Below are 14,145 nucleotides of genomic sequence, written 5' to 3'. Positions count from 1 at the left end.
CCTAGGTTGGACACGACCTTTGACACGATCCTGTTACTTGTTTGACACAAATTTTGATAGAAACAATTTGACCTGAAGGTCAAAATGATATTTCTCCCCTGGGTTAAGCGGGCAGGCTCTATTAGCTCAGTGGTAAACATGTCAGCTCTTGCGGGTTCAAAACCGGGGTAGAACAGGAAAGTTACGTACTGTAGTGTAGCTTTAAGGACCCTTACAGATAAGTTAACACTCGTGAATTTACTGTGCACAATACATCGGCCAGCTGGTGGCCTGTGAGCTAATTTGTGTGTCCATATTACATTATCTCCAAGAGCAGCTATTTTCAAAGTGGGATACTATAGTTCCCCCGGGATACGTGGATCAGTCTAGTGGAAACACACCATGAATCTGAGATTTACCTCCCCAAACAATCCTGTTGAGTGTCTCAGGGGGTACATGCAGTTGTTTTTTCTGTAAAGTTGCTTGTAAATATTGGAAGTAGCGGGTTGCGGTTTTTTTGGGCTTGTTTCTAAAGTGTGGGCTTTCTGTCTAATGTTGTTTAAACCAAAAAAAATCATGTCAAGGACCCCCAAATTAATATGAATTTGTCTGCGGACCCCCATACAAGATTTGTGTTGTTAAAATGTTTCAAAAATATTAATATTAATGTTGCAATGTGTCACAATAGTGATGACATTGTGCTTGTAGTTGTCTAGATGCAGAAGTCCTCTTGCTGCTGGATGAACTTTCAGATTCTTGACCCAGATCTGTCTGCGTTTTGTCTGTGTTAGGAGGCTGAGGGAGTGCTGAAATCTGCTCGAAAACCCTAAGTAGGGGAAATGGATCCAGACACCAAAGACATAGCTGTACTGTTGCTCATGTTTTTGTTTTTGTGTGAACCCCAACACAAATCTCAAAGCAGCATTCGAGATCATTTGTACAGACATGACAGATGTATCTGAGGTCACAGGCCTTTCCGTTGCATAGAACAGGCTCAATTTGACGTGACTCGACTCAATCTATTGTATGTGTCTTTGCGGAGGCATTATGTTTCCGGGTTGCCTGTCCATCTGTCCATCCGTACATCAGTATATGGCCATATATGGGCATGCCCTGATTTGTGCACATATATGGAGCTGACTGATTCGTTTTTACCTGATGCCATGACGACACATTGAGGTTAGACAACACACTCCATATTTGGGCGTAGCTGCATTGGGAAGTCATGGTGACATGAGTGTGACGATGTGGTCTGCCTGCCCGCCCGCCCGTCCTCCCTTAAGCCAATTTTTTATAGGATTTGGCACAAACATCCACTTGGACTCTAGAATGAACTGATTAGAAGTAGGTGGTCAAGGTGCCAACCTCGTGAACGTGATGTATCTCAGGAATGGATGCCTTGAGGGAATCTCATGACATGTAAACGGCAACTAAATGGCAAAGGCAGACAACCGTGATGCGATATTTCCAGTTGGTTTTCCCATTGGGCTAAACGTACCTGATACCTTATTTGTTATCATTAACCATCAAGTTTCCAAGCGTGAGCTGAGGCCATGGATTAAAGTTCTCAGTCGCCACGACTGATTTCAGTTATTTGGATTCCATAGAAGCCAGCACGTCTTCTATGAAACCATGTCACACACCAAAAATAGCCGATCTACAAGCTGGCATAACACGTCGCAGCGCAACATGTTATTTTCGGTTATTAGTTATTTTAAGATTAAAATAGAACACATGTTTAGAAGCATCTTTCATAACATGAATGGTCTCAGAAATGCCATAAAAGCGCAGGGTAATGCCTCATTATGTGATTTCTTCAACTGGTTGGATGTAGAACATTAGGTTTAGAATGATAATAACCAAACATCATCAAAAAAGGCTATTTTATTTTTTGCTTTATTCCATGAATACCAAAAAGTTACGTGAAAACAGACTACTGATTTAGTCAGAGAGAATCGTCAACATTTAATCGTGACAGACTCCTCTATACTGCATGGAAGCTCAGGAATACTGTTAAACTTTCAAACTTTTGATTCTTTCCTAAAACGTTAACTCGAAGCTAGTCATGTGCAGCTGAGTCGAGTCGAGACAGAGTTCTATGCAATAGAAAAGTGCCACATCGGTGATGGATGGGTATTACTCTGGAACTGACTTTAACGATATGATCTGCCCTTAATCTCATTCATAATATTGTTCCTCCTCTTTAGGGAGGTTGGCCAACTCCCAATGTGTTCTTTATATCTCTTTCTGTCTCTCATCACAAAAATGTACTCACTTAACACACACACCACACACACACACACACACACACACACACACACACACACACACACACACACACACACACACACACACACACACACACACACACACACACACACACACACACACACACACACACACACACACACTTAACAGTTTAGGCATTTAGCAGACACTCTTATCCATAGCTAAAGTGTGAAACAGAGTAAGCATGAACCCTAGTAAAGAAATGATAAGGTAAATAGTCACATAAGTAGAGCGCAGAGAGAAGAATGTAGTGCTTCAAAGAAACTAGGATACCAGGTAATATTTAACCTAGTATCTGTCTAAACAATATGCTATCTTAACACATTCCATGCCAGAGTTTAATATCATAATGTACTCACCCACTGCCAGCGAGTTTATTTTATTTTTGTTTTTTTCACCTCGCCACAGACCTCGCTAAATACCTTATGATTGCGTGTTCAACTGTTTGTAGACACACAGGGTAGTTGTGTGAGTGGCCCAGAGAAGACATTTTCAATCGGCGACATTCCATTTTGCAGTAGTAGCAGTTTCTAAAACCCGTTTCAAACAGCGTTCAGCGCGGAGAAAAACAACACCGAGATAATGGCGATTTAGCGGAAGCTTTAGAGCGGCGGCAGATGGGAACGAAAATGTTCGATTGACGTCATTTCCGTATCCGGGTGTGCTACAATGAAATGTGTCACTGCGAGAGAGTGCTACAATGAAATGTGTCACTGCGAGAGAGTGCTACAATGAAATGTGTCACTGCGAGAGAAAAATAATAATAATACCACTTCACGTAGGCTACGCGATTGGCACGCTGCGGCTTTATTTAGGTTCGCGTAGATCTACGCGATTGGCATGCAATGTGTTAATAACATTAACATAATGTTAGTGGTCAAGCAAAACTACTCAAAATCACAAAGACATGTGAACAAGTAACCAACATATATCTGCATAGCATAACTAGAATCTACCGCACACACACACACACACACACACACACACACACACACACACACACACACACACACACACACACACACACACACACACACACACACACACACACACACACACACACACACACACACAGTGTACTTGCATACCACACACCCACAGATATTTCTTTCAGAAAAGTTTCAACAGCAAGGCGTTCTCTCTGTCACACACACACACACACACACACACACACACACACACACACACACACACACACACACACACACACACACACATACATTAACAGTCATACCATACATAGTATACTCACATACCACACACGCGCGCGCACACACACACACACACACACACACACACACACACACACACACACACACACACACACACACACACACACACACACACACACACACACACACACACACACGCACACACATTATATAGTCAAACTCCCATGCCATGTCATACCATACCATACCACAGACACACACAACACCCTTATATTAGTCCATGTCCCGCACAAAAGCAGTCTGTTTTGGAGCTTCAGAAAAAGGGTCCTGGTTGTGTGCTAGAGCCCCCCACCCCACACACAAACACACACACTTTTGACATCTAAGTGTCAGAGAAAGAACAAGTTCCTTCACTCCTAAAAATACCATCCCAAAACGAAGTCTCAACACTTAGGGGAAAATAAATAAATAGATTACAAGTTCGCATTGTGAGCTTGTGTTTTTCGCCGAATGTTAGCCCCAGAATAGGGATGCTACAGTAGCTTCCATGTGGTTTAGAAATATATAGAGTTCTGCAGAAATGTTGTTTTATTTGTACTCAGATACTCCAATCCAATCCAATCCACTTTATTTATGAAGCACATTTAAATCAACCGCGTTTAACCAAAGTGCTGTACACTCAGTAAAAAAAAAAGAAAAAGATATTGCCATTTTTACTCCTTTATTCCTTTTTCATGTTGACCTTCCAGGCATGACAAATATTGTAAAGGATTCAAGAACTTTAATGTAAAATTCAGACCTTTCCAGATATTCATTGTGTCCATTCAGGACTGCGCTAACTGGCAGGACATCTGTATTTTGGAGGATGCAATCATTTGTACTGTATTTTGTCACTTGCATGACTGATCCACTTAAGCCACATAGTACTACGTACTTTGTTGACAGGGTTACCTCAAGGGTCTGTACCAAATGTTAGCTTAACCCATTAAGGACTGGCTTCTAAATCCGAACAGTTTTCTTAAAAACTTATGTCGCTATATCAGTGGTTCTCAAACCTTTTCATATCAAGGACCCCCAAAATTTGCTGCCGACTCCCATCTCAAAATATTTTGTTCCAGAGACCTCCAAACCACCAAAGATTTTAGTTTAAAATGTTCGCTTAAAAATAATTATAATTATATATTCAAATATTTGCACACATTTTCATGATTTAAAAAAAAATTGCAGATCTACAAGCTCATAGCGCGGCACGAAGTGACGCACTATGAGCTTGTATATCGGCTATTTTTTAATAGCCAACCAATGTGCTATATTTATATCTAAAATGACACAGATTCTAATGGGAAATATGACATGTCCAGAATAGGGACGCTATAGGTTAATTCATATTGCTTTTAACTGATACATTTTGTCCCCTCAGGGCTGCCCTAGCGGTGACCTCCACACGCTATGACAGCGTGGACGACGCGCTCCACAGCCTCGTCCGCGTGTCCAACCAGAGAGGTCGTGACCTGGAAGCGCTCGGCCGACTGGCTGGGTTGGTGGACAAACTGGAAAAGGTACGTATATAAGAACAGCAAACAAAATAAGGTCTCCATTGTGGCTGCGTGTCCGTAAGGGTCCATTTGTTCACTGTCAGAGTTAAACTGACACTGAGGATTTTACAGCGTACATTGGGGTCCCAGAGATACAGTAGATGGTATCAATTTGGGGGTCCGTTGGCCTGACGACCGATCTACACCAGACTTTTCAAAGCGAGCGTATGCGTGGTGCGTAAAGCGTGTTTGTTTAGATCCATTTGATTATCAATGGTACCGGCTACACCAGGCGCGTGGATACGCCAGTCCCCCATACGCAGACTTTTAAAATAGGACTGGATCTAAAAGTGCGCGTGTGCGTATATGCGCGTGTGTGCGTGTGTGTGCGAAGATTCTCTGGTGTAGATCAGCCGTAATGCATATCAATCATACCTTGAAATTAAAAAAGTGGTTCTCAACCTTTTCAGGCCGTAATCATATTTGAACTGGCATGGGGACCACCCAAAATAATCATATTTGAACTGGGGACCCCCCAAAATGATCTTATTTGAGCTGGGGGGGCCCCCCCACCCTGACAAGCACAAGCAAGAAAATAACAGATGTACGAGATCTGCTATGTTTTAAATAGCCATGGTAACAGATTTTGCTGGGGACCCCCCTGGAACAACCCCTCCAAGGACCCCTGGGGGTCCCCAGACCCCACTTTAGAGAACACAATGCTCTATGTGACTCAACTGTCTCTCTCCTCTTTCTCTCTCTCCAGTGTGACAAGGAGATAGAGCAAGTCCAAGCTCAGCTAGATGACTACAAGGACCCGCCGCTGTCCCTCAGCAGACTGTCACTGAAACAGCAGAGGTTCAAGACCTTCAGAGAGACGGCCAATGTGAGTTTTATGTCTCGGGAGCACTTTGTGTTCAGATCGGTGCCCGTGCAGGTGTCATGTGGGTGTGGACCGACCGGTATTGCCAGATTTTGCGAGAGAAATAAGCAACCAGGTCTATGAAAACAAGCCCAAAACAAGCGACTATAGGCCACATGAGCTCTTTAAACCTATATCAATAGGCTATTTTTGAAAATAGCCGATCTACAAGCTCACAACGCGCTGCATCGCAACACGTTGTGAGCTTGTAGATCGACTATTTTCAAAACATTTTCTTTTTTTTATGTGAACATTTTGTTTTAAAAAAAAAATATTTTAACAACACAAATCTTGTGCCTCTGGCCACAAAATATTTTTCAAATGGGGGTCCGCGGACAAAATACAAATTAATTAGGGTGTCCTTGACATGAAAACATGAAAACAACATGTTTTGATGCACCGGTGGGCAACATTACACTGTATGAATACAAAACTGGCCATTGCTGGTAAAGAGCAAGCATGATCAGCAAAACACATCCCTGGACGAAATAAGAGACAGTTAAACCTCCGCTCCACTGGATTTTTCTTCCTGTTCTTTCCCCCAATTTTCTCACCAACTCCGGACAGAGTTAAGGTTTGAAAAATACAAGCTTACAACTCGTCGCATGAGCTTGTAGATCAGCTATTTTTGGCAAAGAGATTTGGTGTGGAGGGGCGGAAAAGGAGGTCACCAAGTGCAGACCCTTGGGGACACCGGTCAACGACATATATGAAGTGGTTAACCTATATATTATATACTTCACCCAGGGCTCTATACTAGGTCTGCCATTATTTCACTCTACACCAAAATCTACAAGCTTACACAACATGTTGTTTGCTTATTGATTGCTACTCTAGCCAAAATGTTCGCCCCAGAATAGGGACGCTAGGGTTCAAGTGGTTATGGTGTTTGCCTACTTTGCTATAATGGGTTTTTGTATCCTTCCTTGTAGGAGCTGCACAGTGAGACCCTGTCAGTGCTGAGTGACCTGGACGGCTGGTGTGACTTGGATTGGGGGGGCCTCGGGGAGGTCCAGATCAAACTGCCTCCGGTCAGGGAGAGACTCAGAGACATGTCCCACTGTCTGTCTGACTGCTGGACCACACTGGACAACACACAGAGGCTGCTGTCCACGCTCACCGAGGTAAAAGCACTGGCAACACTTTTAACAGTTAACGGCAGGGCTACACTGGGCACATCACACAACCATTCCATTTGTTAAGTGGAACTGACGCCACTGTACTACTATCTACTGCAACTAGCACAGCAGGTCTATCCCAGCAGGGGGAGCCACAATCACACAATGTAGGTTCAATTCCATTTCAATTCAAACTTTATTCCAGACACACAGTCCATAGAGCATACATATAGAAACATCATAATAAAAGACATTAGGTTACTACTACAACATCAAATGATTTAATATAAAATAAATAAATACATAATAAAATCACACACACAAAATAAACCTACAGAAATTACATTCACTTCATAAGAAACAAGTAAATGAAATGTTTTCATTAAACATATTGGGAATGAGAGTATCATGGGATTGTGTCCAATACAATACGCCTCTAAATGGAGAAAGATTCGGTCTCTGTTGCCACTTCTGTGTGACTGTGTCTCGATGACCATATAAGTTGCCATTGTTCTCTCAAGATGTGGTTTTGACTATTAAAACGCCTCGGCACCGCTGATCTATCGTCATGATTATGAATGGAACACTTCCTGATTCTTAATGAAGCAATAAGCCTCAAGAGGCTGTGGTTTACTGTGGATTTTAGAACGGCTAAAGCTATGCATGATGCGGTTCCACTGAGTGACAGCGTTCTGTCCGAGAACGGAATGGATACGTTACCAGTGTTACCAGTTACCATTATGACTACAGAAATACATTTACTGTATATACACACAGAAATAACTATTATATACAAACACACACATAACACTGATGTTTCACAATCACATTAAGAGCAGAGAAACCAACTCGTCTTGTCTCTCCGACGCTCTCAGGCCTCTCAGTGGTGCGACGCCGTCTATTCCACCAACTGCTCCTCGTCCTCCTCGTTGTCCTCCTCCACCTCCTGCTCCTCGTCCCCTCTGGCCTCCCTCCCGCCCATCCCGCCGTCGCGGTTCCAGGACGCCCGCTCCCTGGCCATGGAGCTGGGCGGCGGGGCCCTGCTGGACCTCTGGACCCAGACGGTGGAGCGCTACCAGCGCACCGTGGCCCAGGTCAAACCGAGGCTCCTCCAGGCCGAGCGGGGCCAGGGCGGGGGTCCGGGAGGGGCGGGGGGCCACCACCAGGGGAAGGCCACCAAGGGGACGCCCTCGGCCAGCAGCCTGTGGGACCTGATGGGCTCCGAGGGCGAGGGCGACTGGGGGGTGGGCGCCGGCGGAGGGGACGGCGGCCTCCAGGCGTGGGGGTCGCTGGCGTCGCTGTTCCGGCCGCAGACCTGCTCCACGCTCAAGATCGGCGAGGAGAAGGGGGGCAGGAAGGACGGGGGCGTGGCGGGGAGCGGAGGAGGAGGAGGAGGCGGGACCGGAGGTGGAGGGAACTTCCTGCAGAACCTGCTGAACCCGGCGAAGAAGAGCGTGAGTTTGTTTTGTTGTTTTACATATCCAGCTCGTTCCTTCACGTTATTTTGTGGCCCCACGTCCAGGCTGGTTTACGCCTCAGTTATACTTAGATGCGTGCCTGTGTCGTGCTCGGTAAATAGCAGATCTACAAGCTCACAACGCGTCACATTCGTGACGCGTTGTGAGCTTTGTAGATCTGCTATTTAAAGCAGGCAACACCAGTGTGCAACTAAGTATCATAGGCTTTACAATCACAATTTAGGCATTTAGCAGATGTTCTTTATCCAGAGTGACTTACAGTAAGCGAGGTAAACACATATACATAGAATGCTGAGAGACAGTGTACTGCCTCAGTAATCTAGGATCACAGGTAAACCAAGAACCTAGCATCAGTTTAAACATTATAATATCAAAATAATAATATGTACATTAAAACTATAGAAACTATAGGATACCAGGTGAACAATGAACCTAGCATCTGTCTAAATAACATGCTTTGTAAATTACATTTGAACCTTTGCATAATTCTGCATGGTCGTCAAGGCTAGGTCAAGGGCTACGGGCTAAGGTGGATTCATTACCTCATCCTGGCATTTACAACAATATTACAGCGAGTGGAGATTAGGAACCAAACACTGATCTCCAGAGGCAGAGCAGTTCAAACTCAAGGTTTATTTTACATCATGCGTCAACCAGTCCAAAAGCCCGGACAAAGTCCGTATTGTGACGAAAGCTTTTGCAGAAAATAGCCGATCGACAAGCTCACAACGCGTTGCGTTGCAACGTGTTGTAGATCGGCTATTTTCAGCGAAAGCTTTCCTCACAATAACAGAAAACATAAAAGACACTGAGCCCTGAGCTCAACCATATGGGGTTTAACTGATTAACGTAAAATGTGTTATTCCCTTGCCCCGCCCCCCTCTTATCTTACAGCCGACCGAGGCCCCCCTGCCACACAAACCCCCCAGGAAGCGCCATCCCAGCTTCGACCTCCAGGCCCTGCTGGCCCCCCGTCGGGGCAACAACGCCACCCCCAGACCCGCGGAGGCTCCGGCGGGCACTGGCGCGGGCTGCCGCAACTCGCCCCTGTCCTGGCTGGGCCGCCGGGCCATGGCCGACAACCCGGTCGTCGCGGCCAGCTTGGCCGCGGCCGTTCCCGGGTGGGGGGGAGGCGTTGCGGGAGGAGGAGGAGGGGGCGGGGGAGGGGGAGGAGTTGGAGTGTTGATCCGAGGCGTGGAGGTGAGCAGCAAGGAGGTGGTGGACCACACTAACTCACCACGCCAACACGTGCTGCTGGGCCGCGGGGACCGGGAGACGGGCGGAGAGAGGGGCGGTAGCACCGGGCAGAGGTAAGGGTGAGGTGTGTGTGTGTGTGTGTGTGTGTGAGTGCGTGCGTGCGTGCGTGCGTACGTGCACTGCATGCACGTGTGTGTGTGTGTGTGTGTGTGTGAAATAGACATTGTGAGGAAAATTTTCCTGGTTTTATGGTTAAAAATTATATTTAGGCTTACAGTTTATAATTAGGAAAAGATTCAGGTTAGGGTCAGATTTTGACATTTGAAGGTTAGGGTTATTTAAACTTAGATGTGCGTTGGTGTCGCGGGCCGAAAATAACTGATCTACAAGCGAGAAAACAAAATCTCGTAAGTATACTGTAGCAATACAAGTGTGTTCGTGTGTGTACACAAAAGCACACACTGAATGCATTTAGTTTATTTTTCTGTATCTCTGTTCACTGATCAAGCGTGGTCAAGATCAAGCCGTCCACAACACGGCTGGTCTGTATGTCTGTAACCACTTTAACCCTGTTGTCCCTATTTTGGGCATGACGTTGTTGTAAGCAGGCTGGTAGATCGTCTATTTCTGCTATTTTGGACAAGCATAAAATAGAGCTTAAGTGGTTATGTGCCTGGCAAGGTCAACGTGAAAATGAAACTTCAAATTAAACATTAAACTTGGGTCGTAGTTGAAAATGTATGCATATGTAATGCAATGTAAAAACAGCATTGCACTTTTGTTTTTCGAGATTACATATTTATTACAGTATAAAGATTACTATTTCCGTTTGGTGAATGAATGTAGAGCGTCACCAACCACCCTTAGGACATGAATACAAGCAGCCCGTCTGTATAACGCAGCTTCATTCACAAATCTTTGCACACATCTTTCCCTTGAATCTCTCTCTTTCCCGTCTGTCTCTTCTCTCTCTTTCTCTGTGTGTGTGTGTGTGTGTGTGTGTGTGTGTGTGTGTGTGTGTGTGTGTGTGTGTGTGTGTGTGTGTGTGTGTGTGTGTGTGTGTGCGTGTGCGTGCGTGCGTGCGTGCGTGCGTGCGTGTTAGAGAGAGAGAGAGAGAGAGAGGGACAGAGAGAGAAAAAACCCACATTGGGAGTTGGCAGTCAGCCCCAAGATAAAGACCAATACCACGCTATAAATGAAATCAGGGGGCAGAGCAGACGGAGATGAAAGAGACGTCTGATTCGTATCGTTTTAAGTCCATTTCAGGCTCATTCTATCAGTCACTATGTGACCTCCGATCCATCTGTCATTATGAACCATCTCCTCTACTTCCACCACTCTCCTTTCCCGCTCTAGACCTGCAACTTTCAATCATTTTCTTCTTTCGATTACTTTTTCTGATTAATCTGGTAACTGAGAAGCGAGAAGTGAACGAGAATTGTCTTTAAATATATATCAATGGCTCAACACAAAATAATTACTTATTTTTATTTTTATAATCAACTAACTCAATTAACTGCTGCACTGCCAATACGAATCGCACCTCTCTTTGTTTTATCATTGCTCTCATCCCTCTGTCTCTTTCATGCTGTATCCACACTCTCCTCTCTGAACCTCTCTCCATGTCAAATGTTTCATCGCTCCTGCTCTTCCTTCGATCGTCCCCTCACATCTCTTGTCTCTCTCTCATCTCTGACCCCCCCGCAACCCCCTCTCCCCCCTTGCATTTGACCCCCATTTCAACCCCTCTTCATCTTTCCTCCCCATCTCCCTCTCCTCTTCCAAGAGCATCCAGGGCAACCAGCAGGCTGGTTTCTTCCCTCAAACCATCAGAACTCTGAACCAAGGTTATTATAGATAAAGAAAACTAACGAAATGACGAAAACTAAAATAAAAAAAAACATTCTTGTTAACTGAACTAAATAAAAACTACAATAAAAAAATATGCGATAACTAACTGAAACTGTAAATGCCCTTAGTTTTCATATGTGGATGGTTGGTGGTTTGTCTGCAACTGAATACATTTTTAAATGCTATCTTTTGTTAAGTTTTTATTACACAATACTTACAAATCCTGCACCTGAGAAATAACCCAAAGTATAACAAAAATTAACTCTAAAACTAGCATTTTCAAAAATAAAAACTAGCAAATCCGCTCTAAAAACTAATCAAAACAAACTAAACTAAAAACAAAACAAAACTAAAACTATTATAACCATGCTCTGAACACTCTCCGAAAACTGCCCCGAACTTCAACATCATAAATGAATTGCATTTTGAATAGTGCAACATATCCTCACTCTTGAATCTAGTAATAAAGTGACCTCATGGGACAGGATGTGACCAAAACGTTTGACGTGACGGGGGTCCTCTTCACGTCGTTTGACGCCGTCCCGATCACTTCCGCAGTCCCGGAAGTGCCGTTCTCAAGCCCAAGGCGTAAAAGGGTGACGGCTCAGCAAAAAATAAAAACAGTTAAAATTGCGGAAGCGCACCGTCTAAAGCGTACTTGAGAGTCCACGAGAGGCACTGTCGACCGTTAGTCGAGCAAGTCGCCGTGCCGAACGTTGCGAAGTCCGCCTCAGCCGAATCAGCGCTGTTCGAGTTACGTCCCGATAGGGACCGAATATTTAATGGTTCTCTGTCTCTCCTTGAATGTTTTTAATTGCCTCCTTTTAAATGTGTCTGTCGTTTTTAATGTGACAAGCACCATGAATTACAAAGAATGGTATTTTGCTCCCATGTGTGCTGAGTGTGTATAATGGAAGTGACAATAAATTGATTCCGATTCTTTCCTTCCCTCCTCCTCCTCCTCCCCCCAGTAAGCTGTACCTGCTGTGGTGCAGGATGCTGAGCTCGGAGCGGCAGTACGTGGCCGTCCTGAAGGGGGTGGAGGAGACCTACCTCCCCTTGCTGGAGCTCCCGGACGCCCCGGCCGCCCTCAGGGGCAAGGCCGACGCCCTGTTCCCCAACTGGGCCGGCCTCGGCAGCTTTCACTCCCAGTACCTCCTCCCCGCCATGGAGGGCGCTCTCCTGCAGAGCCTGCTGCAACAGGACTGCTTCAGCAAATATGTGAGTTTTTAGTTGATGGAGGAGAAAGTGTGCGTGTGTGCATGTGTGTGTGCGTGTGTGTGTGTGTGTGTGTGTGTGTGTGTGTGTGTGTGTGTGTGTGTGCGTGCGTGTGCGTGTGTGCGTGCGTGTGTGTGTGTGGTGTGAGGGGGGGTAATTAGATTAGTGATTCTATAATGGCATCGTTAGTCCTATTATTATTGAAGCTATTGTATTAGAATTTTATTGTCACGGATTGAACAACTTAATCGCCCATGTCCTTTTATTTTCTTCCCTTTTTTCTACTTCTCGCACGCCATATCTTACACACACACACACACACACACACACACGCACGCACGCACGCACGCACGCACGCACACACACACACACACACACACACACACACACACACACACACACACACACACACACACACACACACACACACACACACACACACACACACACACACACACACACACACACACACACACACACACACACACACACACACACACACACACAGAGGGAGCAGTTTCTTCAGTATTCCCACTATATCAGGACCAAACCAGAACTGGACTCTGCACTGGTGACACAGGCTGCTGACTACTTCAAGGTGAGATGGAACATGATATTTACCTACAGATGCATGTATGCAAACCCTACAATGTAGACAACGATGGATTTTTCAGAAGGTAGCCTACTTCACTTGGGGTCATGAAAGCACATTTTCAGTTCAAACTAGAGAATTCCACGGTTTTGAATTCTCAGATTCTAGAATTCTAAGTGAAATGAACTCCCAAGTGTGCAAATGGAACCAAATAGACCCTTAAGGGTCCAAAATACAAGTGGGTGACAAAATTCCAGCGAATCAGGAGAGAGTACCCATTTATCAGCTTAAAATGTATAGTGTTCCAGTTGCAGTTTCACATGCTCATTTCTTTGTGTCATCACTTCCTATTCCACTGGTTTAATCTGTATCCTGATTGAGTTCTCTATCCTGACTGGATAAAATTGGTATCCTGACCTGAAAATGCCTTTTCTGTTTAATGAAGAGCTGGAGAGACATGGAGACCCCTGTTACTGAACAAACACTCAATGAGTACTATCAGAATATAGAGCTATTTAACACTTATTTTAACAAAGAAGATCACTTACCCTACCTCTAATGGCTACCGCTTTAAATAAATGAATGAATGAAAATAAATAAATAAAATCCTTCTTTAGTGTTACTGTGTTTAGTACATTCTGATGCAATGATAGTATTGAATTGAACAAGAAAAAGAAAGAAAATCTAGCTCAGTGCGAAGAAACGTCATCTAACAACCAATGCCTGTTTCAAAGGCATCACAAGCTGAAGCCCAATTACAAAGATGTTTCTTCATTCTATATATACACAGTGGC

General features: G+C 44.7%; 1 protein-coding gene across 1 annotated transcript in view; it reads left to right on the top strand.

The window, feature by feature from the left end:
* Positions 1 to 14,145, top strand: part of arhgef40 (Rho guanine nucleotide exchange factor (GEF) 40) — a gene marked incomplete at its 3' end in the record, with an annotated part of 75,491 nt that overhangs the window by 49,598 nt on the left and 11,748 nt on the right. Inside the window, exons 15-21 of the mRNA XM_080450824.1 lie at positions 4,861 to 4,999; positions 5,742 to 5,861; positions 6,830 to 7,021; positions 7,891 to 8,469; positions 9,388 to 9,803; positions 12,513 to 12,762; positions 13,268 to 13,357. Of these exons, the coding sequence (XP_080306950.1) occupies positions 4,861 to 4,999; positions 5,742 to 5,861; positions 6,830 to 7,021; positions 7,891 to 8,469; positions 9,388 to 9,803; positions 12,513 to 12,762; positions 13,268 to 13,357 (1,786 nt within the window). The remainder of the gene's footprint in view (positions 1 to 4,860; positions 5,000 to 5,741; positions 5,862 to 6,829; positions 7,022 to 7,890; positions 8,470 to 9,387; positions 9,804 to 12,512; positions 12,763 to 13,267; positions 13,358 to 14,145) is intronic.

Source organism: Gymnoscopelus braueri (assembly GCF_963280865.1).
Source record: "Gymnoscopelus braueri genome assembly, chromosome: 15".
Classification (NCBI taxonomy): Eukaryota; Metazoa; Chordata; class Actinopteri; order Myctophiformes; family Myctophidae; genus Gymnoscopelus; species Gymnoscopelus braueri.
Note: the sequence above shows the minus strand (reverse complement) of the source record. Positions and strands in the feature narration are given on the sequence as shown.